This window comes from Vidua macroura, chromosome 28 (genome assembly GCF_024509145.1).
Source record: "Vidua macroura isolate BioBank_ID:100142 chromosome 28, ASM2450914v1, whole genome shotgun sequence".
NCBI classification, from domain to species: Eukaryota; Metazoa; Chordata; class Aves; order Passeriformes; family Viduidae; genus Vidua; species Vidua macroura.
In genome coordinates this window covers 4,297,707-4,319,781 of record NC_071598.1, presented here as the reverse complement: position 1 = coordinate 4,319,781, position 22,075 = coordinate 4,297,707, and the positions used below count along the sequence as shown (strand labels likewise).

Genomic DNA, 22,075 nt, shown 5'->3' with positions numbered 1-22,075 from the left:
CCACCCCCACTTGCCTGGAGGATGTTGAGCTCTGCAGCTCGCTGGGCAAATCCGTTCTTTGTGGAGCTCTTCAGTGCTTTCTTTGCGCTGCCATCTCACCTCAAGTTCCGTGCATCTTGACTCCTTTAGAATGAGCTCTGCCTTTGGAGCTCCTGTCAAGGCTTGCTAGTGGTCCCACAGGCCCCCCAGGGGATTAAAAGATGTCCCTAAAGGCAGCTGGGACTCAAACACCCAGCCCTGAGTCATCATTGCAGAGGAACAGGCCTAGCAGGAATCACCTCTCTGCACTCAGCTTGCTGAATGTTGGTTTTCAATGTTCAGAACCTGATTGGCGTTTTTGGAAGACCTACCAAGAAGATCACCTTTGTCACCAATGGATTGGTCAACAACCTCAACTCCTATGGAATAGAAATCGCGGCTATGTGCAGCGGACTCACCACCTACATGGCTTACGAAGTTCACAGTGAGTGTAAAGCGTGGGAATTCTGAGTGGTACAGATCTGGACTTTTTGTCTCCTGGGGCATTACTAGGGCACAGTTGCTGCTCTTCCACCTCAAAACCCACAGAAACCAAGGGCTTCAGCAGTTGCCCAAAGGGTTCGGCACCTCGGCAGACCGAGACTGGAAAAGGATGGGGTCACAGCCCCCATCAACGACCCAAAACAAGCCCTTACAGCTCCTCTCCAGGAAGCTCAATGGGGCTGAAATTTGCACCTGGTGTGTTTTAGCTCACCCTGCAATGCCCTGATACACCCAGTCAAGAAATAGGGTCATCCTAAGAACCGCTGTCCTTCAGGTCAGAGCTTGGTCATCAGTTGACTCAGACAGCCACCAAAGCCTTGTGCTTCACAACTCTAAGTCAAGTCGCTCTGATCCCTGGAGGTTTTTCCCTGGGGCAATGATCCAATTCCCCAGGGCTAACATGACCTACACTTGGTAGGATTCTTCCAGAACCTCACAGCTTGTGTGACTGGGCCCACAAACTGGCAGCAGCCTCACCATGCAATGCCCAGCCATTGGGACTCGCAGGACAAAGTGCAATAGAGCCCCGACTTCTGCACAGGAAATCCCAAAGGCTGTTCAAGAGCAGGTCTTTGTGAGCATTCCTGGCTGAGCCACAGAGCCGGTGCTCTTTGGGGACTCCAAGAGAATCTTTCCCTTGCGCAGCTCAAACATTCCCACAGCAGCAATTCCGATGAACCTGGTTGGCTCTTAGCGGCACCTCCACCCTCTTGTAGCAAGTCAGCCAATGTCTTATGCATCAGCTCATGGCCCTTTGTCTTTTCCAGCTTTCCAAGGACCCCAGGTGAATCTGGAATCATGCATTACCCTCGATGTCCTGAGAGTTGTGGACCTGAAGTACTGCATTGGCAATGGCAGTGTCAATTTCCCGGTGAGAAAACCTTGGCCCTTAGATTCCTCAAACCTAATGGGGGGGAAACCCGAGCTGCTGCCCAAAGCCAACCCTGATGCCCTTCTTGCCTGGCACCTCCTCCTTTGTGAGGTTCCTGCTTGAAGGTTCAGATGCCTTTAAAGGGCAATAGGTCAGCAGCGGTTTCCAACCAAGCCCTTTGAGTGTGGATTTACTCTGGCCAGTGATCTAGCATGTACCAACCTCTGTTGTCAGATGCAGCAATGATTCACTGAATCCAGGAACAGAATTCCTACGGCCTCTGCCCACTGCCACAGCCTTGATTCTGGGTCCTTTGGAAAAGACTGAGGGCAGAGACGGCATTTCCCAGGAGGCAGCACTTCTTCCATAGCAGCAGGGATTTTTCAGAAGCTTTGGGGACATCACTGTCTCCCTTCAAAGGCAAACCGTCTTCTTTCCCTTGGCTTTTTAGACTCAGCAGATTCCCAGCGGCATCTTCAACAACACGCAAGTCATCATTGGGGGCCAGTCCCAAATTGTGACCATCAACAGGCAATGGCGTGTGGCAATCATTGAGAGAAGGAACGTCACCGGGTCCTGGAAAACCATCTGGAACTACAACACGGTGAGTGGCAGCGAGAGGGCTTCCTTCAAAAAGCATCCAGGGAGTCCGGCTGTTCATACAGCTGGCCCGGGGATGGCGATTGTTTCTTTATTCTGAATGTCTGGAGTCCACAGTCTGGGGCACTAGCACTCAGCATTCGTTAGCTGGGTAGCCATCCGAAATTTATCCCAACATAAACAGTTGATAAAACCAGAATTGTGAGTGCTGAATAATTTCATTTCACAGGGTGTCATTGCAACCAAAGTCACGCAACAAAACACCTGCTACATTTCCATCATGAACAGAAGCGAGATGCCCCGCTTTGATAACCTGGCCCACCTGGCACAAGAGAGCAGGGTAAGGTTCCAAAGGAGCAGCAGGTTCCTGGCCCTGGAGATCACTGGGGCATTTCTTCATGTGCTTTTTCTTTCTGCAGAAGATCAGGTTGTCCCTAGTGGCAGAGTTTCCTTTCTCTTAAAAAGCAATGTAGATGAGAAATGCACAGTAGGAATGCTTTGCCAAAAAAAGAAAGGGGCTGCAGCATTCCCTCCCCGAGGATGTTGGCCTCTGCAGCTTGCTGGGCAAACCGCTTCTCTGTGGAGCCCTTCAGTGCTTTTGTTGTGCCGCCACTTCCCCTCAAGTTTCCTGCACCTTGACTGCTGTAGAGCAAGGTCTGCCTTTGCAGCCACTTTCAAGGCTTGCTATTGGTCCCTCAGGTCCCCAGGGGATTAAAAAGTATCCCTAAATGCAGTTGGGGATTAAACACAGAGTCCAGAGTCCTCCTCCCAGAGCTAGGAAAAGCCCTAGCAGGAACCAGCTTCTGGCAATGATCTCGCTGAATGCTGGTTTGTGATGTTTAGAACCTGATTGGCGTTTTTGGAAGACCTACCAAGAAGATCACCTTTGTCACCAATGGACTGGTCAACAACCTCTACTCCTACGGAATAAACATCGCGGCTATGTGCAGTGGACTCACCACCTACCTGGCTTCCGAAGTTCACAGTGAGTGCAAGCATGGGAATTCTGAGGGTTACTGACCTGGCCATTTCTTCCTTGGGACATGACTAAGGCACAGTTGCTGCTCATCCACCTCAAAACTCAAAGAAACCCTCCTGTAGAACTTCAGCCACGGTCTCAGGCATCAGCTCATGGGGTTTCATCTTTTCTTTTCCAGCTTTCCAAGGACCCCAGGGGAATCTGGGATCCTGCATTACCCTCGATGTCCTGAGAGTTGTAGAGCTGCAGTACTGCAATAGCAATGGCAATTGGAATGGCAATTGGAATGGCAATTGGAATGGCAACGGCAATGGCAACTGGAATGGCCAATGGAATGGCAATTGGAATGGCAACGGCAATGGCAACTGGAATGGCCAATGGAATGGCATTGGCAATGGCAACTGGAACAACAATTGGAATGGCATCGGCAATGGCAACTGGAACAACAACTGGAATGGCAATGGCAATGACATCTGGAACAACAATTGGAATGACATCGGCAATGACAACTGGAACAACAACTGGAATGGGAATGGCAACTGGAACAACAATTGGAATGGCAATTGGAACGGCAATGGCAATTGGAATGGAAATTGGAATGGCAATTGGAACGGCAATGGCAATTGGAACGGCAATTGGAATGGCAATTTCCCGGTGAGAAAACCTTGGCCCTTAGATTCCTCAAACCTAATGGGGGGGAAACCCGGGCTGCTGCCCAAAGCCAACCCTGATGCTCTTCTTGCCTGGCGTCTCCTCTTTCGTGAGGTTCCTGCTTGAAGGTTCAGATGCTTTTAAAGGGCAATAGGTCAGCAGCAGTTCCCAACCAAGCCCTTTGAGTGTGGATTTACTCTGGCCAGTGATCTAGCATGCATCAACCTCTAAAGGCACCAGATGACAGCTGTCAGATGCAGCAATGATTCACTGAATCCAGGAACAGAATTCCTATGGCCTCTGCCCACTGCCACAGCCTTGATTCTGGGTCCTTTGGAAAAGACTGAGGGCAGTGCCAGCACTCCCCGGGGGGCAGCACTTCTTCCATAGCAGCAGGGATTTTTCAGAAGCTTTGGGGACATCACTGTCTCCCTTCAAATGCAAACCGTCTCCTTTCCCTTGGCTTTTTAGACTCAGCAGATTCCCAGCGGCATCTTCAACAACACGCAAGTCATCATTGGGGGCCAATCCCAAGTTGTGACCATCAACAGGCAATGGCGTGTGGCAGTCATTGAGCAAAGGAGCTACAGCGGGTCCTGGAAAACCGTCTGGAACTACAACACGGTGAGTGGCAGGGAGGGGCTTCCTTCAAAAAGCATCCAAGGAGTCAGGCTGCTCGTACAGCTGGTCCAGGGACTGTGATTGGTTCTTTATGCTGAACTTTTGGAGTCCTAGTCTGGGGCACTGAAACCCAGCATTAGTTATACTTTCCATCCCGACTTTATCCCAGCATTAATGCTTGGAAGAAACTGAATTGTGAGCGCTAAATACTTTTATTTTACAGGGTGTCATTGCAACCAAAGTCAGGCAACAGAACACCTGCTACATTTCCATCATGAACAGAAGCGAGATGCCCCGCTTTGATGACCTGGCCCACCTGGCACAAGAGAGCAGGGTAAGGTTCCAAAGCAGTGGCAGGTTCCTGGCCATAGACATCACTGGGCCATTTCTTCATGTGCTTTTTCTTTCTGGACACCATCAGGTTGTGTCTTGTGGCAGAGTTTCCTGTCTCTCAACAGTAATGCAGATTAGGAATTTGTTGTAGGAATGCTTTCCCAAAAGAAAGGGGCTGCATTATTCCCACCCCCACTTGCCTGGAGGATGTTGAGCTCTGCAGCTCGCTGGGCAAATCCGTTCTTTGTGGAGCTCTTCAGTGCTTTCTTTGCGCTGCCATCTCACCTCAAGTTCCGTGCATCTTGACTCCTTTAGAATGAGCTCTGCCTTTGGAGCTCCTGTCAAGGCTTGCTAGTGGTCCCACAGGCCCCTCAGGGGATTAAAAGATGTCCCTAAAGGCAGCTGGGACTCAAACACCCAGCCCTGAGTCATCATTGCAGAGGAACAGGCCTAGCAGGAATCACCTCTCTGCACTCAGCTTGCTGAATGTTGGTTTTCAATGTTCAGAACCTGATTGGCGTTTTTGGAAGACCTACCAAGAAGATCACCTTTGTCACCAATGGATTGGTCAACAACCTCAACTCCTATGGAATAGAAATCGCGGCTATGTGCAGCGGACTCACCACCTACATGGCTTACGAAGTTCACAGTGAGTGTAAAGCGTGGGAATTCTGAGTGGTACAGATCTGGACTTTTTGTCTCCTGGGGCATTACTAGGGCACAGTTGCTGCTCTTCCACCTCAAAACCCACAGAAACCAAGGGCTTCAGCAGTTGCCCAAAGGGTTCGGCACCTCGGCAGACCGAGACTGGAAAAGGATGGGGTCACAGCCCCCATCAACGACCCAAAACAAGCCCTTACAGCTCCTCTCCAGGAAGCTCAATGGGGCTGAAATTTGCACCTGGTGTGTTTTAGCTCACCCTGCAATGCCCTGATACACCCAGTCAAGAAATAGGGTCATCCTAAGAACCGCTGTCCTTCAGGTCAGAGCTTGGTCATCAGTTGACTCAGACAGCCACCAAAGCCTTGTGCTTCACAACTCTAAGTCAAGTCGCTCTGATCCCTGGAGGTTTTTCCCTGGGGCAATGATCCAATTCCCCAGGGCTAACATGACCTACACTTGGTAGGATTCTTCCAGAACCTCACAGCTTGTGTGACTGGGCCCACAAACTGGCAGCAGCCTCACCATGCAATGCCCAGCCATTGGGACTCGCAGGACAAAGTGCAATAGAGCCCCGACTTCTGCACAGGAAATCCCAAAGGCTGTTCAAGAGCAGGTCTTTGTGAGCATTCCTGGCTGAGCCACAGAGCCGGTGCTCTTTGGGGACTCCAAGAGAATCTTTCCCTTGCGCAGCTCAAACATTCCCACAGCAGCAATTCCGATGAACCTGGTTGGCTCTTAGCGGCACCTCCACCCTCTTGTAGCAAGTCAGCCAATGTCTTATGCATCAGCTCATGGCCCTTTGTCTTTTCCAGCTTTCCAAGGACCCCAGGTGAATCTGGAATCATGCATTACCCTCGATGTCCTGAGAGTTGTGGACCTGAAGTACTGCATTGGCAATGGCAGTGTCAATTTCCCGGTGAGAAAACCTTGGCCCTTAGATTCCTCAAACCTAATGGGGGGGAAACCCGAGCTGCTGCCCAAAGCCAACCCTGATGCCCTTCTTGCCTGGCACCTCCTCCTTTGTGAGGTTCCTGCTTGAAGGTTCAGATGCCTTTAAAGGGCAATAGGTCAGCAGCGGTTTCCAACCAAGCCCTTTGAGTGTGGATTTACTCTGGCCAGTGATCTAGCATGTACCAACCTCTGTTGTCAGATGCAGCAATGATTCACTGAATCCAGGAACAGAATTCCTACGGCCTCTGCCCACTGCCACAGCCTTGATTCTGGGTCCTTTGGAAAAGACTGAGGGCAGAGACGGCATTTCCCAGGAGGCAGCACTTCTTCCATAGCAGCAGGGATTTTTCAGAAGCTTTGGGGACATCACTGTCTCCCTTCAAAGGCAAACCGTCTTCTTTCCCTTGGCTTTTTAGACTCAGCAGATTCCCAGCGGCATCTTCAACAACACGCAAGTCATCATTGGGGGCCAGTCCCAAATTGTGACCATCAACAGGCAATGGCGTGTGGCAATCATTGAGAGAAGGAACGTCACCGGGTCCTGGAAAACCATCTGGAACTACAACACGGTGAGTGGCAGCGAGAGGGCTTCCTTCAAAAAGCATCCAGGGAGTCCGGCTGTTCATACAGCTGGCCCGGGGATGGCGATTGTTTCTTTATTCTGAATGTCTGGAGTCCACAGTCTGGGGCACTAGCACTCAGCATTCGTTAGCTGGGTAGCCATCCGAAATTTATCCCAACATAAACAGTTGATAAAACCAGAATTGTGAGTGCTGAATAATTTCATTTCACAGGGTGTCATTGCAACCAAAGTCACGCAACAAAACACCTGCTACATTTCCATCATGAACAGAAGCGAGATGCCCCGCTTTGATAACCTGGCCCACCTGGCACAAGAGAGCAGGGTAAGGTTCCAAAGGAGCAGCAGGTTCCTGGCCCTGGAGATCACTGGGGCATTTCTTCATGTGCTTTTTCTTTCTGCAGAAGATCAGGTTGTCCCTAGTGGCAGAGTTTCCTTTCTCTTAAAAAGCAATGTAGATGAGAAATGCACAGTAGGAATGCTTTGCCAAAAAAAGAAAGGGGCTGCAGCATTCCCTCCCCGAGGATGTTGGCCTCTGCAGCTTGCTGGGCAAACCGCTTCTCTGTGGAGCCCTTCAGTGCTTTTGTTGTGCCGCCACTTCCCCTCAAGTTTCCTGCACCTTGACTGCTGTAGAGCAAGGTCTGCCTTTGCAGCCACTTTCAAGGCTTGCTATTGGTCCCTCAGGTCCCCAGGGGATTAAAAAGTATCCCTAAATGCAGTTGGGGATTAAACACAGAGTCCAGAGTCCTCCTCCCAGAGCTAGGAAAAGCCCTAGCAGGAACCAGCTTCTGGCAATGATCTCGCTGAATGCTGGTTTGTGATGTTTAGAACCTGATTGGCGTTTTTGGAAGACCTACCAAGAAGATCACCTTTGTCACCAATGGACTGGTCAACAACCTCTACTCCTACGGAATAAACATCGCGGCTATGTGCAGTGGACTCACCACCTACCTGGCTTCCGAAGTTCACAGTGAGTGCAAGCATGGGAATTCTGAGGGTTACTGACCTGGCCATTTCTTCCTTGGGACATGACTAAGGCACAGTTGCTGCTCATCCACCTCAAAACTCAAAGAAACCCTCCTGTAGAACTTCAGCCACGGTCTCAGGCATCAGCTCATGGGGTTTCATCTTTTCTTTTCCAGCTTTCCAAGGACCCCAGGGGAATCTGGGATCCTGCATTACCCTCGATGTCCTGAGAGTTGTAGAGCTGCAGTACTGCAATAGCAATGGCAATTGGAATGGCAATTGGAATGGCAATTGGAATGGCAACGGCAATGGCAACTGGAATGGCCAATGGAATGGCAATTGGAATGGCAACGGCAATGGCAACTGGAATGGCCAATGGAATGGCATTGGCAATGGCAACTGGAACAACAATTGGAATGGCATCGGCAATGGCAACTGGAACAACAACTGGAATGGCAATGGCAATGACATCTGGAACAACAATTGGAATGACATCGGCAATGACAACTGGAACAACAACTGGAATGGGAATGGCAACTGGAACAACAATTGGAATGGCAATTGGAACGGCAATGGCAATTGGAATGGAAATTGGAATGGCAATTGGAACGGCAATGGCAATTGGAACGGCAATTGGAATGGCAATTTCCCGGTGAGAAAACCTTGGCCCTTAGATTCCTCAAACCTAATGGGGGGGAAACCCGGGCTGCTGCCCAAAGCCAACCCTGATGCTCTTCTTGCCTGGCGTCTCCTCTTTCGTGAGGTTCCTGCTTGAAGGTTCAGATGCTTTTAAAGGGCAATAGGTCAGCAGCAGTTCCCAACCAAGCCCTTTGAGTGTGGATTTACTCTGGCCAGTGATCTAGCATGCATCAACCTCTAAAGGCACCAGATGACAGCTGTCAGATGCAGCAATGATTCACTGAATCCAGGAACAGAATTCCTATGGCCTCTGCCCACTGCCACAGCCTTGATTCTGGGTCCTTTGGAAAAGACTGAGGGCAGTGCCAGCACTCCCCGGGGGGCAGCACTTCTTCCATAGCAGCAGGGATTTTTCAGAAGCTTTGGGGACATCACTGTCTCCCTTCAAATGCAAACCGTCTCCTTTCCCTTGGCTTTTTAGACTCAGCAGATTCCCAGCGGCATCTTCAACAACACGCAAGTCATCATTGGGGGCCAATCCCAAGTTGTGACCATCAACAGGCAATGGCGTGTGGCAGTCATTGAGCAAAGGAGCTACAGCGGGTCCTGGAAAACCGTCTGGAACTACAACACGGTGAGTGGCAGGGAGGGGCTTCCTTCAAAAAGCATCCAAGGAGTCAGGCTGCTCGTACAGCTGGTCCAGGGACTGTGATTGGTTCTTTATGCTGAACTTTTGGAGTCCTAGTCTGGGGCACTGAAACCCAGCATTAGTTATACTTTCCATCCCGACTTTATCCCAGCATTAATGCTTGGAAGAAACTGAATTGTGAGCGCTAAATACTTTTATTTTACAGGGTGTCATTGCAACCAAAGTCAGGCAACAGAACACCTGCTACATTTCCATCATGAACAGAAGCGAGATGCCCCGCTTTGATGACCTGGCCCGCCTGGCACAAGAGAGCAGGGTAAGGTTCCAAAGCAGTGGCAGGTTCCTGGCCATAGACATCACTGGGCCATTTCTTCATGTGCTTTTTCTTTCTGGACACCATCAGGTTGTGTCTTGTGGCAGAGTTTCCTGTCTCTCAACAGTAATGCAGATTAGGAATTTGTTGTAGGAATGCTTTCCCAAAAGAAAGGGGCTGCATTATTCCCACCCCCACTTGCCTGGAGGATGTTGAGCTCTGCAGCTCGCTGGGCAAATCCGTTCTTTGTGGAGCTCTTCAGTGCTTTCTTTGCGCTGCCATCTCACCTCAAGTTCCGTGCATCTTGACTCCTTTAGAATGAGCTCTGCCTTTGGAGCTCCTGTCAAGGCTTGCTAGTGGTCCCACAGGCCCCTCAGGGGATTAAAAGATGTCCCTAAAGGCAGCTGGGACTCAAACACCCAGCCCTGAGTCATCATTGCAGAGGAACAGGCCTAGCAGGAATCACCTCTCTGCACTCAGCTTGCTGAATGTTGGTTTTCAATGTTCAGAACCTGATTGGCGTTTTTGGAAGACCTACCAAGAAGATCACCTTTGTCACCAATGGATTGGTCAACAACCTCAACTCCTATGGAATAGAAATCGCGGCTATGTGCAGCGGACTCACCACCTACATGGCTTACGAAGTTCACAGTGAGTGTAAAGCGTGGGAATTCTGAGTGGTACAGATCTGGACTTTTTGTCTCCTGGGGCATTACTAGGGCACAGTTGCTGCTCTTCCACCTCAAAACCCACAGAAACCAAGGGCTTCAGCAGTTGCCCAAAGGGTTCGGCACCTCGGCAGACCGAGACTGGAAAAGGATGGGGTCACAGCCCCCATCAACGACCCAAAACAAGCCCTTACAGCTCCTCTCCAGGAAGCTCAATGGGGCTGAAATTTGCACCTGGTGTGTTTTAGCTCACCCTGCAATGCCCTGATACACCCAGTCAAGAAATAGGGTCATCCTAAGAACCGCTGTCCTTCAGGTCAGAGCTTGGTCATCAGTTGACTCAGACAGCCACCAAAGCCTTGTGCTTCACAACTCTAAGTCAAGTCGCTCTGATCCCTGGAGGTTTTTCCCTGGGGCAATGATCCAATTCCCCAGGGCTAACATGACCTACACTTGGTAGGATTCTTCCAGAACCTCACAGCTTGTGTGACTGGGCCCACAAACTGGCAGCAGCCTCACCATGCAATGCCCAGCCATTGGGACTCGCAGGACAAAGTGCAATAGAGCCCCGACTTCTGCACAGGAAATCCCAAAGGCTGTTCAAGAGCAGGTCTTTGTGAGCATTCCTGGCTGAGCCACAGAGCCGGTGCTCTTTGGGGACTCCAAGAGAATCTTTCCCTTGCGCAGCTCAAACATTCCCACAGCAGCAATTCCGATGAACCTGGTTGGCTCTTAGCGGCACCTCCACCCTCTTGTAGCAAGTCAGCCAATGTCTTATGCATCAGCTCATGGCCCTTTGTCTTTTCCAGCTTTCCAAGGACCCCAGGTGAATCTGGAATCATGCATTACCCTCGATGTCCTGAGAGTTGTGGACCTGAAGTACTGCATTGGCAATGGCAGTGTCAATTTCCCGGTGAGAAAACCTTGGCCCTTAGATTCCTCAAACCTAATGGGGGGGAAACCCGAGCTGCTGCCCAAAGCCAACCCTGATGCCCTTCTTGCCTGGCACCTCCTCCTTTGTGAGGTTCCTGCTTGAAGGTTCAGATGCCTTTAAAGGGCAATAGGTCAGCAGCGGTTTCCAACCAAGCCCTTTGAGTGTGGATTTACTCTGGCCAGTGATCTAGCATGTACCAACCTCTGTTGTCAGATGCAGCAATGATTCACTGAATCCAGGAACAGAATTCCTACGGCCTCTGCCCACTGCCACAGCCTTGATTCTGGGTCCTTTGGAAAAGACTGAGGGCAGAGACGGCATTTCCCAGGAGGCAGCACTTCTTCCATAGCAGCAGGGATTTTTCAGAAGCTTTGGGGACATCACTGTCTCCCTTCAAAGGCAAACCGTCTTCTTTCCCTTGGCTTTTTAGACTCAGCAGATTCCCAGCGGCATCTTCAACAACACGCAAGTCATCATTGGGGGCCAGTCCCAAATTGTGACCATCAACAGGCAATGGCGTGTGGCAATCATTGAGAGAAGGAACGTCACCGGGTCCTGGAAAACCATCTGGAACTACAACACGGTGAGTGGCAGCGAGAGGGCTTCCTTCAAAAAGCATCCAGGGAGTCCGGCTGTTCATACAGCTGGCCCGGGGATGGCGATTGTTTCTTTATTCTGAATGTCTGGAGTCCACAGTCTGGGGCACTAGCACTCAGCATTCGTTAGCTGGGTAGCCATCCGAAATTTATCCCAACATAAACAGTTGATAAAACCAGAATTGTGAGTGCTGAATAATTTCATTTCACAGGGTGTCATTGCAACCAAAGTCACGCAACAAAACACCTGCTACATTTCCATCATGAACAGAAGCGAGATGCCCCGCTTTGATAACCTGGCCCACCTGGCACAAGAGAGCAGGGTAAGGTTCCAAAGGAGCAGCAGGTTCCTGGCCCTGGAGATCACTGGGGCATTTCTTCATGTGCTTTTTCTTTCTGCAGAAGATCAGGTTGTCCCTAGTGGCAGAGTTTCCTTTCTCTTAAAAAGCAATGTAGATGAGAAATGCACAGTAGGAATGCTTTGCCAAAAAAAGAAAGGGGCTGCAGCATTCCCTCCCCGAGGATGTTGGCCTCTGCAGCTTGCTGGGCAAACCGCTTCTCTGTGGAGCCCTTCAGTGCTTTTGTTGTGCCGCCACTTCCCCTCAAGTTTCCTGCACCTTGACTGCTGTAGAGCAAGGTCTGCCTTTGCAGCCACTTTCAAGGCTTGCTATTGGTCCCTCAGGTCCCCAGGGGATTAAAAAGTATCCCTAAATGCAGTTGGGGATTAAACACAGAGTCCAGAGTCCTCCTCCCAGAGCTAGGAAAAGCCCTAGCAGGAACCAGCTTCTGGCAATGATCTCGCTGAATGCTGGTTTGTGATGTTTAGAACCTGATTGGCGTTTTTGGAAGACCTACCAAGAAGATCACCTTTGTCACCAATGGACTGGTCAACAACCTCTACTCCTACGGAATAAACATCGCGGCTATGTGCAGTGGACTCACCACCTACCTGGCTTCCGAAGTTCACAGTGAGTGCAAGCATGGGAATTCTGAGGGTTACTGACCTGGCCATTTCTTCCTTGGGACATGACTAAGGCACAGTTGCTGCTCATCCACCTCAAAACTCAAAGAAACCCTCCTGTAGAACTTCAGCCACGGTCTCAGGCATCAGCTCATGGGGTTTCATCTTTTCTTTTCCAGCTTTCCAAGGACCCCAGGGGAATCTGGGATCCTGCATTACCCTCGATGTCCTGAGAGTTGTAGAGCTGCAGTACTGCAATAGCAATGGCAATTGGAATGGCAATTGGAATGGCAATTGGAATGGCAACGGCAATGGCAACTGGAATGGCCAATGGAATGGCAATTGGAATGGCAACGGCAATGGCAACTGGAATGGCCAATGGAATGGCATTGGCAATGGCAACTGGAACAACAATTGGAATGGCATCGGCAATGGCAACTGGAACAACAACTGGAATGGCAATGGCAATGACATCTGGAACAACAATTGGAATGACATCGGCAATGACAACTGGAACAACAACTGGAATGGGAATGGCAACTGGAACAACAATTGGAATGGCAATTGGAACGGCAATGGCAATTGGAATGGAAATTGGAATGGCAATTGGAACGGCAATGGCAATTGGAACGGCAATTGGAATGGCAATTTCCCGGTGAGAAAACCTTGGCCCTTAGATTCCTCAAACCTAATGGGGGGGAAACCCGGGCTGCTGCCCAAAGCCAACCCTGATGCTCTTCTTGCCTGGCGTCTCCTCTTTCGTGAGGTTCCTGCTTGAAGGTTCAGATGCTTTTAAAGGGCAATAGGTCAGCAGCAGTTCCCAACCAAGCCCTTTGAGTGTGGATTTACTCTGGCCAGTGATCTAGCATGCATCAACCTCTAAAGGCACCAGATGACAGCTGTCAGATGCAGCAATGATTCACTGAATCCAGGAACAGAATTCCTATGGCCTCTGCCCACTGCCACAGCCTTGATTCTGGGTCCTTTGGAAAAGACTGAGGGCAGTGCCAGCACTCCCCGGGGGGCAGCACTTCTTCCATAGCAGCAGGGATTTTTCAGAAGCTTTGGGGACATCACTGTCTCCCTTCAAATGCAAACCGTCTCCTTTCCCTTGGCTTTTCAGACTCAGCAGATTCCCAGCGGCATCTTCAACAACACGCAAGTCATCATTGGGGGCCAGTCCCAAGTTGTGACCATCAACAGGCAATGGCGTGTGGCAGTCATTGAGCAAAGGAGCTACAGCGGGTCCTGGAAAACCGTCTGGAACTACAACACGGTGAGTGGCAGGGAGGGGCTTCCTTCAAAAAGCATCCAAGGAGTCAGGCTGCTCGTACAGCTGGTCCAGGGACTGTGATTGGTTCTTTATGCTGAACTTTTGGAGTCCTAGTCTGGGGCACTGAAACCCAGCATTAGTTATACTTTCCATCCCGACTTTATCCCAGCATTAATGCTTGGAAGAAACTGAATTGTGAGCGCTAAATACTTTTATTTTACAGGGTGTCATTGCAACCAAAGTCAGGCAACAGAACACCTGCTACATTTCTATCATGAACAGAAGCGAGATGCCCCGCTTTGATGACCTGGCCCGCCTGGCACAAGAGAGCAGGGTAAGGTTCCAAAGCAGTGGCAGGTTCCTGGCCATAGACATCACTGGGCCATTTCTTCATGTGCTTTTTCTTTCTGGACACCATCAGGTTGTGTCTTGTGGCAGAGTTTCCTGTCTCTCAACAGTAATGCAGATTAGGAATTTGTTGTAGGAATGCTTTCCCAAAAGAAAGGGGCTGCATTATTCCCACCCCCACTTGCCTGGAGGATGTTGAGCTCTGCAGCTCGCTGGGCAAATCCGTTCTTTGTGGAGCTCTTCAGTGCTTTCTTTGCGCTGCCATCTCACCTCAAGTTCCGTGCATCTTGACTCCTTTAGAATGAGCTCTGCCTTTGGAGCTCCTGTCAAGGCTTGCTAGTGGTCCCACAGGCCCCTCAGGGGATTAAAAGATGTCCCTAAAGGCAGCTGGGACTCAAACACCCAGCCCTGAGTCATCATTGCAGAGGAACAGGCCTAGCAGGAATCACCTCTCTGCACTCAGCTTGCTGAATGTTGGTTTTCAATGTTCAGAACCTGATTGGCGTTTTTGGAAGACCTACCAAGAAGATCACCTTTGTCACCAATGGATTGGTCAACAACCTCAACTCCTATGGAATAGAAATCGCGGCTATGTGCAGCGGACTCACCACCTACATGGCTTACGAAGTTCACAGTGAGTGTAAAGCGTGGGAATTCTGAGTGGTACAGATCTGGACTTTTTGTCTCCTGGGGCATTACTAGGGCACAGTTGCTGCTCTTCCACCTCAAAACCCACAGAAACCAAGGGCTTCAGCAGTTGCCCAAAGGGTTCGGCACCTCGGCAGACCGAGACTGGAAAAGGATGGGGTCACAGCCCCCATCAACGACCCAAAACAAGCCCTTACAGCTCCTCTCCAGGAAGCTCAATGGGGCTGAAATTTGCACCTGGTGTGTTTTAGCTCACCCTGCAATGCCCTGATACACCCAGTCAAGAAATAGGGTCATCCTAAGAACCGCTGTCCTTCAGGTCAGAGCTTGGTCATCAGTTGACTCAGACAGCCACCAAAGCCTTGTGCTTCACAACTCTAAGTCAAGTCGCTCTGATCCCTGGAGGTTTTTCCCTGGGGCAATGATCCAATTCCCCAGGGCTAACATGACCTACACTTGGTAGGATTCTTCCAGAACCTCACAGCTTGTGTGACTGGGCCCACAAACTGGCAGCAGCCTCACCATGCAATGCCCAGCCATTGGGACTCGCAGGACAAAGTGCAATAGAGCCCCGACTTCTGCACAGGAAATCCCAAAGGCTGTTCAAGAGCAGGTCTTTGTGAGCATTCCTGGCTGAGCCACAGAGCCGGTGCTCTTTGGGGACTCCAAGAGAATCTTTCCCTTGCGCAGCTCAAACATTCCCACAGCAGCAATTCCGATGAACCTGGTTGGCTCTTAGCGGCACCTCCACCCTCTTGTAGCAAGTCAGCCAATGTCTTATGCATCAGCTCATGGCCCTTTGTCTTTTCCAGCTTTCCAAGGACCCCAGGTGAATCTGGAATCATGCATTACCCTCGATGTCCTGAGAGTTGTGGACCTGAAGTACTGCATTGGCAATGGCAGTGTCAATTTCCCGGTGAGAAAACCTTGGCCCTTAGATTCCTCAAACCTAATGGGGGGGAAACCCGAGCTGCTGCCCAAAGCCAACCCTGATGCCCTTCTTGCCTGGCACCTCCTCTTTTGTGAGGTTCCTGCTTGAAGGTTCAGATGCCTTTAAAGGGCAATAGGTCAGCAGCGGTTTCCAACCAAGCCCTTTGAGTGTGGATTTACTCTGGCCAGTGATCTAGCATGTACCAACCTCTGTTGTCAGATGCAGCAATGATTCACTGAATCCAGGAACAGAATTCCTACGGCCTCTGCCCACTGCCACAGCCTTGATTCTGGGTCCTTTGGAAAAGACTGAGGGCAGAGACGGCATTTCCCAGGAGGCAGCACTTCTTCCATAGCAGCAGGGATTTTTCAGAAGCTTTGGGGACATCACTGTCTCCCTTCAAAGGCAAACCGTCTTCTTTCCCTTGGCTTTTTAGACTCAGCAGATTCCCAGCGGCATCTTCAACAACACGCAAGTCATCATTGGGGGCCAGTCCCAAATTGTGACCATCAACAGGCAATGGCGTGTGGCAATCATTGAGAGAAGGAACGTCACCGGGTCCTGGAAAACCATCTGGAACTACAACACGGTGAGTGGCAGCGAGAGGGCTTCCTTCAAAAAGCATCCAGGGAGTCCGGCTGTTCATACAGCTGGCCCGGGGATGGCGATTGTTTCTTTATTCTGAATGTCTGGAGTCCACAGTCTGGGGCACTAGCACTCAGCATTCGTTAGCTGGGTAGCCATCCGAAATTTATCCCAACATAAACAGTTGATAAAACCAGAATTGTGAGTGCTGAATAATTTCATTTCACAGGGTGTCATTGCAACCAAAGTCACGCAACAAAACACCTGCTACATTTCCATCATGAACAGAAGCGAGATGCCCCGCTTTGATAACCTGGCCCACCTGGCACAAGAGAGCAGGGTAAGGTTCCAAAGGAGCAGCAGGTTCCTGGCCCTGGAGATCACTGGGGCATTTCTTCATGTGCTTTTTCTTTCTGCAGAAGATCAGGTTGTCCCTAGTGGCAGAGTTTCCTTTCTCTTAAAAAGCAATGTAGATGAGAAATGCACAGTAGGAATGCTTTGCCAAAAAAAGAAAGGGGCTGCAGCATTCCCTCCCCGAGGATGTTGGCCTCTGCAGCTTGCTGGGCAAACCGCTTCTCTGTGGAGCCCTTCAGTGCTTTTGTTGTGCCGCCACTTCCCCTCAAGTTTCCTGCACCTTGACTGCTGTAGAGCAAGGTCTGCCTTTGCAGCCACTTTCAAGGCTTGCTATTGGTCCCTCAGGTCCCCAGGGGATTAAAAAGTATCCCTAAATGCAGTTGGGGATTAAACACAGAGTCCAGAGTCCTCCTCCCAGAGCTAGGAAAAGCCCTAGCAGGAACCAGCTTCTGGCAATGATCTCGCTGAATGCTGGTTTGTGATGTTTAGAACCTGATTGGCGTTTTTGGAAGACCTACCAAGAAGATCACCTTTGTCACCAATGGACTGGTCAACAACCTCTACTCCTACGGAATAAACATCGCGGCTATGTGCAGTGGACTCACCACCTACCTGGCTTCCGAAGTTCACAGTGAGTGCAAGCATGGGAATTCTGAGGGTTACTGACCTGGCCATTTCTTCCTTGGGACATGACTAAGGCACAGTTGCTGCTCATCCACCTCAAAACTCAAAGAAACCCTCCTGTAGAACTTCAGCCACGGTCTCAGGCATCAGCTCATGGGGTTTCATCTTTTCTTTTCCAGCTTTCCAAGGACCCCAGGGGAATCTGGGATCCTGCATTACCCTCGATGTCCTGAGAGTTGTAGAGCTGCAGTACTGCAATAGCAATGGCAATTGGAATGGCAATTGGAATGGCAATTGGAATGGCAACGGCAATGGCAACTGGAATGGCCAATGGAATGGCAATTGGAATGGCAATGGCAATGGCAACTGGAATGGCCAATGGAATGGCATTGGCAATGGCAACTGGAACAACAATTGGAATGGCATCGGCAATGGCAACTGGAACAACAACTGGAATGGCAATGGCAATGACAACTGGAACAACAATTGGAATGACATCGGCAATGACAACTGGAACAACAACTGGAATGGGAAAGGCAACTGGAACAACAATTGGAATGGCAATTGGAACGGCAATGGCAATTGGAATGGAAATTGGAATGGCAATTGGAACGGCAATGGCAATTGGAACGGCAATTGGAATGGCAATTTCCCGGTGAGAAAACCTTGGCCCTTAGATTCCTCAAACCTAATGGGGGGGAAACCCGGGCTGCTGCCCAAAGCCAACCCTGATGCCCTTCTTGCCTGGCGTCTCCTCTTTCGTGAGGTTCCTGCTTGAAGGTTCAGATGCTTTTAAAGGGCAATAGGTCAGCAGCAGTTCCCAACCAAGCCCTTTGAGTGTGGATTTACTCTAGCCAGTGATCTAGCATGCATCAACCTCTAAAGGCACCAGATGACAGCTGTCAGATGCAGCAATGATTCACTGAATCCAGGAACAGAATTCCTATGGCCTCTGCCCACTGCCACAGCCTTGATTCTGGGTCCTTTGGAAAAGACTGAGGGCAGTGCCAGCACTCCCCGGGGGGCAGCACTTCTTCCATAGCAGCAGGGATTTTTCAGAAGCTTTGGGGACATCACTGTCTCCCTTCAAATGCAAACCGTCTCCTTTCCCTTGGCTTTTCAGACTCAGCAGATTCCCAGCGGCATCTTCAACAACACGCAAGTCATCATTGGGGGCCAGTCCCAAGTTGTGACCATCAACAGGCAATGGCGTGTGGCAGTCATTGAGCAAAGGAGCTACAGCGGGTCCTGGAAAACCGTCTGGAACTACAACACGGTGAGTGGCAGGGAGGGGCTTCCTTCAAAAAGCATCCAAGGAGTCAGGCTGCTCGTACAGCTGGTCCAGGGACTGTGATTGGTTCTTTATGCTGAACTTTTGGAGTCCTAGTCTGGGGCACTGAAACCCAGCATTAGTTATACTTTCCATCCCGACTTTATCCCAGCATTAATGCTTGGAAGAAACTGAATTGTGAGCGCTAAATACTTTTATTTTACAGGGTGTCATTGCAACCAAAGTCAGGCAACAGAACACCTGCTACATTTCTATCATGAACAGAAGCGAGATGCCCCGCTTTGATGACCTGGCCCGCCTGGCACAAGAGAGCAGGGTAAGGTTCCAAAGCAGTGGCAGGTTCCTGGCCATAGACATCACTGGGCCATTTCTTCATGTGCTTTTTCTTTCTGGACACCATCAGGTTGTGTCTTGTGGCAGAGTTTCCTGTCTCTCAACAGTAATGCAGATTAGGAATTTGTTGTAGGAATGCTTTCCCAAAAGAAAGGGGCTGCATTATTCCCACCCCCACTTGCCTGGAGGATGTTGAGCTCTGCAGCTCGCTGGGCAAATCCGTTCTTTGTGGAGCTCTTCAGTGCTTTCTTTGCGCTGCCATCTCACCTCAAGTTCCGTGCATCTTGACTCCTTTAGAATGAGCTCTGCCTTTGGAGCTCCTGTCAAGGCTTGCTAGTGGTCCCACAGGCCCCTCAGGGGATTAAAAGATGTCCCTAAAGGCAGCTGGGACTCAAACACCCAGCCCTGAGTCATCATTGCAGAGGAACAGGCCTAGCAGGAATCACCTCTCTGCACTCAGCTTGCTGAATGTTGGTTTTCAATGTTCAGAACCTGATTGGCGTTTTTGGAAGACCTACCAAGAAGATCACCTTTGTCACCAATGGATTGGTCAACAACCTCAACTCCTATGGAATAGAAATCGCGGCTATGTGCAGCGGACTCACCACCTACATGGCTTACGAAGTTCACAGTGAGTGTAAAGCGTGGGAATTCTGAGTGGTACAGATCTGGACTTTTTGTCTCCTGGGGCATTACTAGGGCACAGTTGCTGCTCTTCCACCTCAAAACCCACAGAAACCAAGGGCTTCAGCAGTTGCCCAAAGGGTTCGGCACCTCGGCAGACCGAGACTGGAAAAGGATGGGGTCACAGCCCCCATCAACGACCCAAAACAAGCCCTTACAGCTCCTCTCCAGGAAGCTCAATGGGGCTGAAATTTGCACCTGGTGTGTTTTAGCTCACCCTGCAATGCCCTGATACACCCAGTCAAGAAATAGGGTCATCCTAAGAACCGCTGTCCTTCAGGTCAGAGCTTGGTCATCAGTTGACTCAGACAGCCACCAAAGCCTTGTGCTTCACAACTCTAAGTCAAGTCGCTCTGATCCCTGGAGGTTTTTCCCTGGGGCAATGATCCAATTCCCCAGGGCTAACATGACCTACACTTGGTAGGATTCTTCCAGAACCTCACAGCTTGTGTGACTGGGCCCACAAACTGGCAGCAGCCTCACCATGCAATGCCCAGCCATTGGGACTCGCAGGACAAAGTGCAATAGAGCCCCGACTTCTGCACAGGAAATCCCAAAGGCTGTTCAAGAGCAGGTCTTTGTGAGCATTCCTGGCTGAGCCACAGAGCCGGTGCTCTTTGGGGACTCCAAGAGAATCTTTCCCTTGCGCAGCTCAAACATTCCCACAGCAGCAATTCCGATGAACCTGGTTGGCTCTTAGCGGCACCTCCACCCTCTTGTAGCAAGTCAGCCAATGTCTTATGCATCAGCTCATGGCCCTTTGTCTTTTCCAGCTTTCCAAGGACCCCAGGTGAATCTGGAATCATGCATTACCCTCGATGTCCTGAGAGTTGTGGACCTGAAGTACTGCATTGGCAATGGCAGTGTCAATTTCCCGGTGAGAAAACCTTGGCCCTTAGATTCCTCAAACCTAATGGGGGGGAAACCCGAGCTGCTGCCCAAAGCCAACCCTGATGCCCTTCTTGCCTGGCACCTCCTCTTTTGTGAGGTTCCTGCTTGAAGGTTCAGATGCCTTTAAAGGGCAATAGGTCAGCAGCGGTTTCCAACCAAGCCCTTTGAGTGTGGATTTACTCTGGCCAGTGATCTAGCATGTACCAACCTCTGTTGTCAGATGCAGCAATGATTCACTGAATCCAGGAACAGAATTCCTACGGCCTCTGCCCACTGCCACAGCCTTGATTCTGGGTCCTTTGGAAAAGACTGAGGGCAGAGACGGCATTTCCCAGGAGGCAGCACTTCTTCCATAGCAGCAGGGATTTTTCAGAAGCTTTGGGGACATCACTGTCTCCCTTCAAAGGCAAACCGTCTTCTTTCCCTTGGCTTTTTAGACTCAGCAGATTCCCAGCGGCATCTTCAACAACACGCAAGTCATCATTGGGGGCCAGTCCCAAATTGTGACCATCAACAGGCAATGGCGTGTGGCAATCATTGAGAGAAGGAACGTCACCGGGTCCTGGAAAACCATCTGGAACTACAACACGGTGAGTGGCAGCGAGAGGGCTTCCTTCAAAAAGCATCCAGGGAGTCCGGCTGTTCATACAGCTGGCCCGGGGATGGCGATTGTTTCTTTATTCTGAATGTCTGGAGTCCACAGTCTGGGGCACTAGCACTCAGCATTCGTTAGCTGGGTAGCCATCCGAAATTTATCCCAACATAAACAGTTGATAAAACCAGAATTGTGAGTGCTGAATAATTTCATTTCACAGGGTGTCATTGCAACCAAAGTCACGCAACAAAACACCTGCTACATTTCCATCATGAACAGAAGCGAGATGCCCCGCTTTGATAACCTGGCCCACCTGGCACAAGAGAGCAGGGTAAGGTTCCAAAGGAGCAGCAGGTTCCTGGCCCTGGAGATCACTGGGGCATTTCTTCATGTGCTTTTTCTTTCTGCAGAAGATCAGGTTGTCCCTAGTGGCAGAGTTTCCTTTCTCTTAAAAAGCAATGTAGATGAGAAATGCACAGTAGGAATGCTTTGCCAAAAAAAGAAAGGGGCTGCAGCATTCCCTCCCCGAGGATGTTGGCCTCTGCAGCTTGCTGGGCAAACCGCTTCTCTGTGGAGCCCTTCAGTGCTTTTGTTGTGCCGCCACTTCCCCTCAAGTTTCCTGCACCTTGACTGCTGTAGAGCAAGGTCTGCCTTTGCAGCCACTTTCAAGGCTTGCTATTGGTCCCTCAGGTCCCCAGGGGATTAAAAAGTATCCCTAAATGCAGTTGGGGATTAAACACAGAGTCCAGAGTCCTCCTCCCAGAGCTAGGAAAAGCCCTAGCAGGAACCAGCTTCTGGCAATGATCTCGCTGAATGCTGGTTTGTGATGTTTAGAACCTGATTGGCGTTTTTGGAAGACCTACCAAGAAGATCACCTTTGTCACCAATGGACTGGTCAACAACCTCTACTCCTACGGAATAAACATCGCGGCTATGTGCAGTGGACTCACCACCTACCTGGCTTCCGAAGTTCACAGTGAGTGCAAGCATGGGAATTCTGAGGGTTACTGACCTGGCCATT

At 50.4% G+C, this 22,075-nt stretch overlaps 1 protein-coding gene across 1 annotated transcript; it reads left to right on the top strand.

The window, feature by feature from the left end:
- Positions 1-296: 296 nt before the first annotated feature.
- On the top strand, positions 297-22,071 carry LOC128820068 (uncharacterized). Its single transcript, XM_054000571.1, has 37 exons — positions 297-463; positions 1,290-1,393; positions 1,845-1,997; positions 2,223-2,333; positions 2,837-2,978; positions 3,151-3,243; positions 4,096-4,247; positions 4,468-4,578; positions 5,085-5,226; positions 6,053-6,156; positions 6,608-6,760; positions 6,986-7,096; positions 7,600-7,741; positions 7,914-8,006; positions 8,859-9,010; positions 9,231-9,341; positions 9,848-9,989; positions 10,816-10,919; positions 11,371-11,523; positions 11,749-11,859; positions 12,363-12,504; positions 12,677-12,764; positions 13,617-13,773; positions 13,994-14,104; positions 14,611-14,752; positions 15,579-15,682; positions 16,134-16,286; positions 16,512-16,622; positions 17,126-17,267; positions 17,440-17,527; positions 18,380-18,536; positions 18,757-18,867; positions 19,374-19,515; positions 20,342-20,445; positions 20,897-21,049; positions 21,275-21,385; positions 21,889-22,071. The coding sequence occupies exons 1-37, from the start codon at positions 301-303 to the stop codon at positions 22,063-22,065; spliced, it is 4,740 nt and encodes a 1,579-aa protein (XP_053856546.1). The 5' UTR covers positions 297-300; the 3' UTR covers positions 22,066-22,071.
- Positions 22,072-22,075: the final 4 nt, after the last annotated feature.

Bases quoted from the DNA above. Each gene is read 5' to 3' on its own strand.
- LOC128820068 (XM_054000571.1), top strand. From the start codon at position 301: ATGTTGGTTTTCAATGTTCAGAACCTGATTGGCGTTTTTGGAAGACCT. The intron at 2,979-3,150 runs GTGAGTGCAAGC...TTTCTTTTCCAG, and splicing joins CCTGGCTTCCGAAGTTCACA to CTTTCCAAGGACCCCAGGGG. The intron at 7,742-7,913 runs GTGAGTGCAAGC...TTTCTTTTCCAG, and splicing joins CCTGGCTTCCGAAGTTCACA to CTTTCCAAGGACCCCAGGGG.